The sequence below is a fragment of the Cetorhinus maximus genome, chromosome 5, assembly GCF_964194155.1.
Source record: "Cetorhinus maximus chromosome 5, sCetMax3.hap1.1, whole genome shotgun sequence".
Taxonomy (NCBI): Eukaryota; Metazoa; Chordata; class Chondrichthyes; order Lamniformes; family Cetorhinidae; genus Cetorhinus; species Cetorhinus maximus.
Window position 1 is genome coordinate 162,766,548 of NC_135883.1, and position 12,438 is coordinate 162,778,985.

General features: G+C 44.4%; 1 protein-coding gene across 1 annotated transcript; it reads left to right on the top strand.

The window, feature by feature from the left end:
* LOC144681053 (histone H3.3A) lies at positions 1-11,415 on the top strand. Its single transcript, XM_078542740.1, has 4 exons — positions 1-158; positions 6,450-6,605; positions 8,576-8,729; positions 10,460-11,415. Exons 2-4 carry the CDS (start codon positions 6,478-6,480, stop codon positions 10,586-10,588), a joined length of 411 nt encoding a protein of 136 aa, XP_078398866.1. The 5' UTR covers positions 1-158; positions 6,450-6,477; the 3' UTR covers positions 10,589-11,415.
* The last annotated feature ends 1,023 nt before the right edge of the window (positions 11,416-12,438 follow it).

Consider the following 12,438-nt stretch of genomic DNA (forward strand, 5'->3'; position numbering starts at 1 on the left):
ATGGGAAGGCCTCAGTCAGCCATATTCTTCAATTGTGTTTTGCGGCGAAAGGGGGAATATAAAATTATATAGAGGGGGGAAAAAAAAAACATTTGGCAAAAGAGGCTCGCGCTGGGCAAAAGAAACCAGGCAGAGAGGAAGGGAAAAATAAAGAGCAGGTAAGTGGCAGCATGTTGCAAATGAGGTGGCAACTTGTGAAAAATGTTGTACAAAGTATTCCCCTCTCTTTCCCCATTTTGCATTGACTTTGTATCCAGCTCTTTGTGAAGGCTGGAGCTGCTGTAACAAACTTTAAGGTATCCATTTTGTGGCAGCAACATTGTAGCAAATTCGCGCGAGCTCCCGGGTCAACGTTCCATTTCTGTCCCGCTCGCTTTTTGCTAGTTTTGTCTCCCTCTCTCTTTCTCTCTCTCTCTCTGTGCCCCTGTCTCTTGAATTTGGTTTTATCTATCCATTTTTTTCTGTAACCCTTATTTTTTTTTTTGCTGAACGGGCTTAATCTCGTCGAATAAGCCATATTAGAATTGGGATTTTTATTTCCGGAAATTTTTTACCTCGTGTTTGATACAAATTCAGTTTTCTTTTGCAAAAGTTTTGCCCTTCTTACCCCCCCCTCCCCTCTCCAAAACGGGACATGCTTTATTTGTTTGTTTATTTATAAATGTTGCTTCAGTCCCTTCGCCCCCAGCTGTTGCAATGCTTCACCATCTTTGTTCTGGCTGATCTTTCCTCCTGTATCGCCCATTTTAAAAATAGGTTTGATTTTGAATCTCCAGCTCCCTCACTCCAGCCAGGTGGGAGGATGGGGGGAGGGGTGGGGGGGGGGGAAGAAGAGTTTTTTTTTGGAAAGTGAGGAAAGGTTCAATTTGGAATTGTTTCACATTTTATATTAAAAAAAAAGAAACTTGACAGGAAATCCCCGAGGTTGCCCATGAGATTCTGAGCTGCCTGAAGACTGGGCACTGGAGCAAGGTCTTTGCTTCCTGCTTTCAGGAGCTCCACTCAATGTGCACCAGGATGAAAAGTTTCCCTTTTTTTTGTGTGTGGGGTTGGGTTTGGTCCTGTTCTTCAAAGTCATGTTTGCACATCTAATGGAGATGATGGGAAAGGTCGATTTGACACCACGTCAACAGCTGAGCCTGGTTTCCTATCATTATTAGTCACCAGCACAAGTGGCTCCTATTTACAAACAGTAGGAAGTGAAAACCCGCCTGAACGAGAAGAAAAATTGCTTTTGCCGAAGTTTCAAAAACCAAATAGGGGTTTTTTTAACGACTGGCGACGCTTTACAGCTGCTTATGTCCCAAGTTTTTGGAAATTTTCACCCCAGATTTCATCACCACTCCTTCCTGTGATGCTCCTTAAAACTGATGAGGCTTTTTAGTCACCTTGAGCCCATCTCCTCCTGTGGCTGGGTGCAGGTTTTTGTCTGACCAGGTTCCTATTAGGCGCCTTGGGATGTTTTACTATATTAAAGGGGCTATAAAAATGTAAGTTGTTGCCTGTTCTCCCCCCCCCCCATTTTGTGGAGAATGCAGACTCATTTATTAAAAGCAAAATATTGTGGATTCTGGAAATCTGAAATAAAAACAGAAAATGCTGGAAAACTCAGCAGCTCTGGCAGCATCTGAGGAGAGAGAAACAAGTGTTCTGATGAAGAGTCATATTGGACTCAAAACATTAACTCTATTTCCCTCCATACAGATGCTGCCAGATCTGAGTTTTTCCAGCATTTTCTGTTTTTTAATGCAGTGTGTTTGGTTTCCCCGTTGCCTCACTTTTCACACTATACTATAAATTTCCTTTGTTTCTTTTAACTGTTCTGTGCAGAATGGATGTGGGGGTTTGGGGGGGATTTTACATGTTAAGATGTTAATCAGGCTCTGCTATCAGTCGAGATGGGCTGCTTCAACATTTGAAGTGATGTGAATTGAGCTGAATACTGCACAGGAAACAGCCTGATCTCTGACCTAATGATCAGAGGGCAGCTCATTGAAATGGCGAAAGATAGCTGGGCTGACAACACTCTTATCGATGGGCTTATCGTCCATCTTCCTTTTGCGCCAGCTTTCAACTCCAGTCACAGGAGGAGTTTCTCTTTGATATGCATCGACCAACTTGATGCCATCCTTGGGTCTAACTGTTGGCTTGATCAGGAGGGCAGCTAATCTCTTGCCTCTCCTCTGGCATTCCGTTCTTGTGTCTGGATTTGATGGGGCCTGGAGGCGAGTGGTTTCGGCGGAACCCAAACTGAGCTTTGATGAATAGTTTGGTAAACATCACTTGATGGCATTACGAGTATTATTTTCATCATTGATTGGGTAGTAGTTATTCATATGCTAGCATGGATGCTGGTGTTAGGCTATTTGACTGTAGAGGGCATCATGCTCTGGGGAGGGGGGCCTAGTTTTATTTGGCTGCCGCCTGAAGTCCACACAACCAGCAGGAGGCACTGGACAGCTGTCATTCTAGCAGCACTCTGCACTTGTACAGGATCTCGCCTGGGATCTCCCTTGCCTGGTTTGGTTTATGTTGTACCACTTGATGCATTTACCTATCGAGCCATGAAGGGAGAAGCCTGTATGACTTCTTCAGAACTAAAGGGAAGTATATTTCACCACTTTTACTTCTCTTTAGTTCTGAAGAAGTCATATGGGCTCAAAAAGTTAACCCTGTCTTTCTCTCCACAGATGTTGTCAAACCTGCTGAGTTTTTCCAGCACTTTTTGTTTGTTTTTGTTATTGAGGATTATCAGATCAGCCATGATCTCATTGAATGGTGGAACAGACTCGATGGGCCGAATGGCCTACTTCTGCTCCTACGTCTTATGGGATGTGGGTGTCCCTGACAAGACCAGTATTTGTTGCCAATCGCCATCAAAATAATTTTTCTAGTTCTACATTTCCTAGCCCCACAATGCTTGTCACAGTTAGCACTTAAATTTCACTCTATTTCCGACAGGTCCACTCCTGTACTCAGCCGCAGCTTGACCTATTGAGCTGTGGTAGAATTGAGATCAAGAATGGATAAATGGATTGGGGATTGTGAGTGCTTTACCTCAGCACTTGGCGCAGGTTGTTCACTCAGTCCGATCCCTCACATCTCTCTCCGTTGCTCCCAATGTAGGAAACCTTCTCCAAGTGTGTATCCAACCCACACCCTCTTTGCTTTCCCCTTTCCTTCCTCCTCAGTGACCATCTCCAGTAAAGTGCTCTTGATGGTGTAAGGGTCAGTTTAGGTTCTTCATTATGCTTAAGGCATCACCCAGCTCAAGTGCAATATTGAGAGTTTGTTGAACTGTCCCTTGCCTGGTTTGGTTTATTTTGTACCACTAGATTCGTTTACCCATCGAGATGTTAAACCAAAACTTCTCTACCTGTGAATGCAAGATCCACTCTTATAGTGAAGCAGTGACCTATAGGAGCAGGTAGCCAGTTTAATGGATTGGATAGATGGGAATGAAGTGAAATTTAATACAGAGAACTATTTTTTTCTTTATATTTTCATGGAAGATGTGTTGGCATTGGAGGCAGTCCAGAGAAGGTTCACTAGGTTGATCCCGGGCATGGAGGGGTTTTCTTATGAGGAGAGGTTGAGTAGGTTGGGACTGTACTCATTGGAGTCTAGAAGAATGAAAGGCGACCTCATTGAAACATATAAGATTCTTGGGGTGCTTGACAGGGTAGATGCTGAGAGGTTGTTTCCCCTTGTGGGAGAGTCTAGGACCAGAGGGCATAATCTCAGTAAGAGGTCACCCATTTAAGACAGAGATGAGGAGGAATTTCTTCTGAGGGTAGTCAATCTGTGGAATTCTTTACCGCAGAGGGCTGTAGAAGCTGGGTCGTTCAGTATATACAAGGCTGAAATAGACATTTTTAATCAGTAAGGGAATCGAAGGTTATGGGGAAAGGGCAGGAAAGTGGATTTGAGGATTATCAGATAAAGGCAAAATACTGCAGATGCTGGAAATCTGAAACCAAAACAAAGTGCTGGGAAAACTCAGCAGGTCTGACAGCATCTGTGGAGAGAAAGACCGAGTTAATGTTTCGAGTCTGTATGACTTCTTCAGAACTAAAGGGAAGTATATTTCACCACTTTTACTTCTCTTTAGTTCTGAAGAAGAGTCATATGGGCTCAACAAGTTAACTCGGTCTTTCTCTCCACAGATGCTGTCAGACCTGCTGAGTTTTTCCAGCACTTTTTGTTATTGTTGTTGAGGACTATCAGATCAGCCATGATCTCATTGAATGGTGGAGCAGACTCGATGGGCCGAATGGCCCACTTCTGCTCCTACGTCTTATGGGATGTGGATGTCCCTGACAAGACCAGCATTTGTTGCCAATCCCCAATTGCCCTTGAGCTGAATAGCTTGCTAGGCTATTTCAGCGGGTAGTTAAGAGTCAACCACATTGCTGTGGGTCTGGTGTCACATGTAGGCCAGATAAGGATGGCAGATTTCCTTCCCTAAAGGGCATTAGTGATTGTCATAAAAACCTATCTGGTCAATGATAGTTTTATGGTCACTATTGCTGAGACTAGCTTTATATTCCAGACTTTATTAATTGAATTCAAATTCCACCAGCTGCCATGGTGGGGTTTGAACCGCTGTCCCGAGAGTGTTATCCTGGGCCTCTGGATTAACCCATCTCCCCATCTGAGACACTTTGGAACAGAGATTAATGAGAGATCGTAAACATGTGGCAAATTGGAAGGAACAGATAACTTTGGACCAACGGAGTTTGATATGTTGGCTTTTGGTTTGGCAATGTTTTAAAAAAATTTATCCTGGCTTTCAAATCCTTCTATGGTGTTGCCCCTCCCTCTATCTGTAATCTTCAGCTCCAGAACCTTCCAAGATCTCTTACTCATCCCCCATTTACATCGTTCCATTGGCAGCCGTACCTATACGTGCGTAGGCCTGAAACTCTCAAATACCCTCCTGAAACCTCTCTACCTCTACCTCCCTCCTTTTAAGATGGCCTTTAAAGCCTAGCTCTGCTCCCACTGCCCTAGTATCTCCTTGTGTGTCCCTGTACCCAATTTTGTTTGATAGTGCTCCTGTGAAACGTCTTGGGATGCGTAACCATGTTAAAGGCACAATAAATGCAGGTTGTTGCTGCTGGAAGTTTTCACCTGAATTATAGTCTCCAGGTCACAGTGGAATGCAATTATTTTATGTCTTGCCTGATGTGTGTGGCTCTGTGTTTTTGCTCATTGGTGCTTGAGTTTCAGCCATGATCATTGTTTACATTCAGTGTTGCAGTTGCGTTCTGTGCCTCTTGGCAGCCTGCCCTGGTCTCAGCTGCACGTGCTTCTGAAGCTGCTGCTGCTGATGGTTTGGTTGCCTGGCAGGAATGGGAAAGCATTGGTGTTGGCAGCTTGACTCCATTCTGCCCATCCTGTCTGTGCTAGCTCTTCAGTAGAGCCATCATTAACTAAACCCGCTCCCCTGCTATTTCCCCATAAGCCCCCTGTATATTTTTTTCCCCCTTCTAAATGTTTATCCTACAGTTCATATTGTCCGTAACATGTTGAGCTGAATAAGCCCCAGATGGATGTAAGGAGCTTTACTGAAGGACAATTTTGTCGCCAGGGGTTAATCTGGTGTCATCACAGGGCAGCAATGTTCTTGAAGGGAATTCTGATGACTGATCATATAATTGTGAGGTCAAGGTTCATTTAGCTTATGCACTGTCATCTGAATTCCAAGATGGGGTTTAATACCTTTTTAGTTTCTTTAGTGAGATCTTGCTGTTCATGTGAATTTTCCCAGAATGAAGCTCCAATACTTGCTGTAGAAGTTTTCCTTCCCAATGTGGCAGCAATGTCGAGCGACAGAAATCAAGTTTAAAGATGTCTCTTTGGTGACTTTGCTCAGTGAGTTTATGCAGGGAGTTCCTGCACCATGGCTTCAAGTCCTGGTCTCTGCTACCCTGAGTTAAAGGAGAGACGTCATTGACCTGGGCTCCTGCTCACGAGCTCTGGAGGTTTAGGGGGGATGTGAGGAAAATCTTTTTTTACCCAGAGGGTGGTGACAGTCTGGAATGCGCTGCCTGGGAGGGTGGTGCAGGCGGGTTGCCTCACATCCTTTAAAAAGCACCGGGATGAGCTCTTGGCAAGTCATAACATTCAAGGCTGTGGGTCAAGTGCTGGTAAATGGGATTAGGTAGGTAGGGTCAGGTGTTTCTCATGTGTCGGTGCAGACTCGATGGGCCGAAGGGCCTCTTCTGCACTGTGTGATTCTGCGATTGTATCACACACCAGCATGATTCACTATCTCGAGCACTAATTTAAAGTAAAAAAAAATCCAGATACACTGAAGGATGATGACAGCTTTGAAAATTAAATTCCCATTGCATTTGGGATGGTCTTGGTGCTACCCTTGCAGTAGGCAAAGTTGGTTGCAGAGATATCCTGAAATGATTTTTTTTCTCCTGTTTGTATTTCAGGCCCTAGGACAACTCGGAAGGAAGGGAGATGGCTCGTACCAAGCAAACTGCCCGTAAATCCACCGGTGGCAAAGCACCAAGGAAGCAGCTGGCAACTAAAGCCGCCCGTAAGAGCGCACCGTCCACTGGTGGTGTGAAGAAGCCTCATCGTTACCGGTCGGTGGCTGAACTGTTAATTGGGGACTTGAAGCTTAGACCTGGGCTTGAGCAGATTGCTACTCAATTACCAGTTGGTTCATGCTGATTTCTCCACTCCACCCCATTTCCCTGCGCTCTGGTTGAGGTACAGCATCGGAGAGGCACGTGACAGAGGGAGGGGGCAAATCAAACAGCATGACAGCCAATCCCAAACCTTCCAATGGCTAGAAAACGGTCACTTGATTGGCAGGTCTCAGCGAATGCAGCTCGGAACTGGCCAGTGACCTGTCTGACCTCGGGGCCACTGAAGTCAATCCTCAGTGCCATCCTGACTAACTCACTAAATCTCGGAGCTGTTGGGGGCAGGGACAAAAATCCTGTTTGGGCATTTTCCTAACTAGACTATAGTCTCTGGGAATGAACTGCCCTGAAAGGGACAGGTTATGTCTTAGGCCCAACCATCTTCAACTCCTTCATCAATGACCTTCCATCCATCATAAGGTCAGTGGTGGGGATGTTCGCTGCACAGCTCCCCAGGTACTGAACCAGTCCTTGTCCATATGCAGCAAGACCTGGACATTATCCAGGCTTGGGCTGACAAGTAACATTTGTGTCACACAGGTACCAGGCAATGACCATCTCCAACAAGAGAGAATCTAACCATCTCCCCTTGACATTTAATGGCATTACCATCACTGAATCCCCCACTGTCAGCTTCCTGGGGGGGTTACCATTGTCCAGAAACTAAACTGAACTAGTCACATAAATACTGTGGCTACAAGAGCAGGTCAGAGGCTGGGAATCCTGCGGTGACTAACTCGCTGACTGACTCCCCAAAACCTGCCCACCATCCACAAGGCACAAATCAGGAGCGTGTTGGAGTAATCTCCATTTGCCTGGATGAGTGCAGCTCCAACAGCACTCAAGGTTGACACCATCCAGGACAAAGCAGCCCGCTTGATTGGCACCACATCCACAAACATTCACTCCCTCCACTGCTGATGTACAGTGACAGCAGTGTGTACCATCTACAAGATGCACTGCAGTGACTCAGCAAGGTTCCTTTGGCAGCACCTTTCAAGCCTGCGACCTCCACCACCCAGAGGGACAAGGGCAGCAACTGCATAGGAACACCACCATGTGCAAGTTCTGCTCCAAGTCTGTCACCATCCTGACTTGGAAATATATCGCTGTTCCTTCACTGTTGCTGGGTCAAAATCCTGGAACTTTGTCGTTAACTTATGTTCTTATGCCATATGGACTGCAGTCGTTCAAGAAGGTGGCTCACCACCATGATCTCAAAGGCGGTTAGGGATGGGCAATATATGCTGGCCCAGCCAAGCGACCATGAGTGAATAATTTTTTTTAAAAAGTATTTTGGGATGACAAGTTTAAAGGAAAGGCTTTATGATCAGAAATGTTTCTCCACGTTTAAGACAAGCTGGAGATATTTGAGGGGAGAGGGTTATGTGTTTAAAGTGTAAATATTATGATTGTATTTTGTGAGCTGGTTTTCTCTCTTCATTGTGGGTTATGTGCCAATGAACAGGATCAAAGGACCTTAGAAGTGGACCTTTGAAAGTGCTATCCAGTTAATTACAATCCCTTCTCTTTCTTTTTCCAATAGTCCTACATGTTATTCCCCTCTAATTATTTATCCAATTCCCTATTGAAAGTTTAACTGAATCTGCTCCCAACATCAGACAGTGTATTTCATGTCACAACTTGCTGAGTAAAAGACTGCCGTGTCTGATGAATGAAGCTCAAACTTTGGACATTGGTCACTTGTTAGGTATTTTCCCATGTGTGAACAAGGTGCCCCAGCCAACCCTTTATTCAACCTGGCAATCTCAGTTTTTTCAAAAGTAAATCAAAAGTTGTGGGGTTTATTTTTGTGTTTAAATCATTAAAAATGTGCTTGAGCCATTCTGAATTACGATTGTGACTTCAACCTGCTGATTTAACCTGCGTAACTTTTTCTCTCCCAGCCCAGGTACCGTGGCCCTCCGTGAAATCAGACGCTACCAGAAGTCCACTGAGCTTCTGATCCGCAAGCTTCCCTTCCAGCGCCTCGTCCGTGAAATTGCTCAGGACTTCAAGACAGACCTGCGCTTCCAAAGTGCTGCCATTGGCGCCTTGCAGGTGACTTACTTTCCCCAAATTTTCTTCATTGAGTTAACTCCTTGCTTGGGAGATTGGGTTGGGGGTGATGGGGTGGATTGCGGGTGGAGGTTGTTGATCTGTAACCTTTGCCCCAATGCTGTTCTTCATTTAACTAGAAGGCATTGTATTCGGGTCTGTCCTCATCCACAGTATATTATAGGTGATGGCCATGGCCAGTGGGTAGCATTCTGACCTCTGAGTCACCACTCCAGAGACTTTAGCATGTAAATGCTCAGCACTCAGTGCAGCAGTGCTGCACTATCTGAGGTTTTGTCTTTCAGGTCAGACATTAAACCAAGGCCCCCCGCCCCCCCCCCCAATCTGCTCACTCAAGTGGCTATAAAAGATCCCTTGGCACTATTTGGAAGAAGAGTTGAGGAGTTCTCCCTAGTGTCCTGGCCAATGTTAATGGGCACAATCCAGAACAAGAGAGAATAATGCTAGGAGGGGTTCATCGGTGATATTGATAAGAGAGCACTTCTTCAAATGAAGAGTAGTGGAAACTTTGAACCCTTTCCCAAAAAGCTTCTAAGGCTGGGGGCCAATTAGAAAGCTTCACAACTGAGATTGATGGATTACTTTTTGTTAGGTGAGAGTATTAAGGACTGAGTTGAAGAGAAATTTCTTTACTCAGATGGTTGTGAATTTTGGAATTCTCAGTCAGTTGTGGATGCTTGGTCATTGAGTGTATACAAGACTGGGATTGATAGATGTTTGGGAACCAAGGGATGAGAAGATAGGGTGGGTAAGTGGAGTTGAAGTAGAATTCAGTCATGATCTCAGTAAATGGTGGAGCAGACTCGATGGGCCAAAAGGGCTACATCTCCCATTTAAAATGCTAAATGTTGCTGTGGTATGATCCCTGGTTCTATCCCAAATGGCTCTGAGCATAGTCATTGACTGTTCAGTGGATTGTGGGAGGTGAGAGAGAGAGAGAAAAAACATCTGTTGGGCTAGTGGTTTGCAGTAGAGAAGAGTATTTCCCCAGTGGTATTAAACCTGCTCACAGGTGCAAACCTGTATAAATGATCCTGCTGCATGTTTTGTAATCAACTGTGCTCTTCCTTTTGCACCCTTGAATGTAAATCACAGAACACATAAATGCATCATAACGACAATTTAAAAGAAAAATCTTGCTAATGTTGCTGCAGCACTGTTCTGATGGTCCCAGTTGCTTACTCTTGAAAGGGAAGGGCATAAGATGAGCTGGAAAGGGTGTCAGAGCTACTGAGGTGGTGCAGAACCACCAGATTGAGGTTCGATTTGAGGTTTTCCTATTAATGAGCCTCAAGTTGGAGTCAAATAAGGTGTTTGTGGAATCTTGGAGCGTAGCAATTCAGCCCATTGTGCTTCAGCTGACTCTTTGATGTGGCTATCCAGTCAATCCCACTTCCTTACTTCTTCCAGATGGCCCCATAATATTTTTCTCCCAAGTATCTATCCAATTCTCTTTTGAATGTTACTACTGAATATTCTCCTCCACCCTTACAGAAGGACAGGGCAGGCAAATGTGATTAGGACCATTTGGTGCTGTGAAGGATAAACACTGACACAGGCTGGTTGGATTTAATGACCTGACTCTCTCTTGTAGATTCCATGTATTTCAGGAGAGTTGAAATTTGGTTTGGATGGGGGTGGGGTAATCTTTGTATTGTACATCATTACTAGTTAACTTTTTATTTCCCCCCTACACCCCCCCCCCACCATAGGAAGCAAGTGAAGCCTACCTGGTGGGACTGTTCGAAGACACCAACCTGTGCGCTATCCATGCCAAGCGTGTGACGATCATGCCAAAAGACATACAGCTAGCTCGTCGCATCCGTGGGGAGCGTGCTTAAACCTCCCGTTACTTTGGGGAGGGGGCGGGGGTGGGGGGGTGGAGAGAGAGCTAGCATTGAAATCTTCCCCTTTAATCCCAACTTTTCAACCTCCTAACCTCGTTCCTGCCCCCCCCCAAAATAAGAAAAGAATAAGTTAAAATCAGTCTATTCTTCCTATCTGGTAGTAGTCAGTGGTTGTTTAACATTTTATTTCCTCAGGAGGTGGGGTGGGTGATACTGAGGTGGGGGTGGGAGAGAGCGGGATATGACGGGAAGGGAGAGTGTGTAGGAGACATGCACGATGGGGGGAGGGGTGGAGAGTGGGATATGTTGGAGAAGGAGCGATTGTGGGTTATTGTGGGGGAAGGGTGTGGGGCATGTTAATCAGTGAGGGCCCTGAGATTCTATCTATTTTGAACATGAAGGGGTACCGGGGAACGAGTGGTAGAATGATCGCGAATCAACATCCGCTGGGTATCCTCGTTTCTCTTGTGTGGATCGTCAGTGCAGAGGGAGAGTGAAATTAAAGAGCAGACAGATTTATGTATTTGATTTTTTTCTTTTTCTCGTTTTTTCAACAACTCAGCTTTTGAAAATATTTTAAAACAATTTTTGATTTCTGAACAATGCCAGCATTTGGGAGTTCTTTTTTATATAGTACAAACTTAAATTTCTTATCGGATCTGAAATATAAAATTTAATATTTTTCATAAAGTAGATCCCATTGTTTGCTTTACTTTTTATAAGAGATGTTTTTGGTGTATTTAGTAACTGTTTTTAAATATTTGTGTGTCCTCTTGTGCTGTTTCCAGTAAGGTTTTCCTATTAAAGTATTTGAAACATAATGTGTTGGGTTTGGGATTTATTTTTTAAAAATCTATTATACGGTCCCCACTGCATATAGCGGGCATTTTCGTGCTAACGTGATTTACCCACAATGCACTGGCCGATGTAACATGGTGGTAGCGTTAGCTCATCAGCATCTGCAGCTCCCTGAACAGGTGACCTTAGACCTCAAGGACTGCAACGCCAACCTCGCGAAATTGATTAGATAAATCAGCGAGGTTGCTCATTTGCTTCGCAAGCCCATTATCAATAGCTTCGATCCATGGGCAAAGACAACCAATTCGAGACATTGCATTTCTTGCGACCCTGAGCAGTTCACAAGATCATTGCGGGGTGAAACTGCGAGAAATGAATTTGAGGAAGCAATGCTGTTTGTCCTGGTAATAAAAGGCACCTGAAATGGAATGGTTGTTGCTATTTCCGTCTGGTGCAAGCAGCTGCCTGCCTTAAAAGGTGGATGTTTTTCAGTGACGGAGACTGCAATTTTAAAAAAAAAATTTGCAACACCTACAATGCCTCCAATTTACTGGAGGGTATAACTAGCGTTTCATGTTTACATAGGTATTTTCCATTATAAATGTGGATATAGGAATTAATGAAACTATAAATACGATCAGAATGTATGAGTTTTAAAATGGGACTGAATTGCATTTGTGCAATTGTCTCCTGAAGACTACACTTAATCCTTATTTCTTATGTGCTAATGCTAGGGGAGGTATAATAGTTGGATAGAAAGGTTTCCATTTATATTACGTCCTGTCCTATCTCAAATGTCTTGTAGCAGCTTACATCCAATGTGTAACTTGATACAAAGGAGATGTTGAAGTGCTTTGGGTTTAAAATTATGAAGGGTTTGGATGAGAGGGAATAGGGAAAGATTATTTTCTCCAGTTGGGGAGTTGGTGACACGGGAAATTTAAAACGATCATTTGGAGTGAGGGGAGAGGTTTGGAAAAATTTCTCCTAGATTATGGTTTCTCGAGTATTTTCTTGATTCATTCATGGAATGTGAACATCCCTAG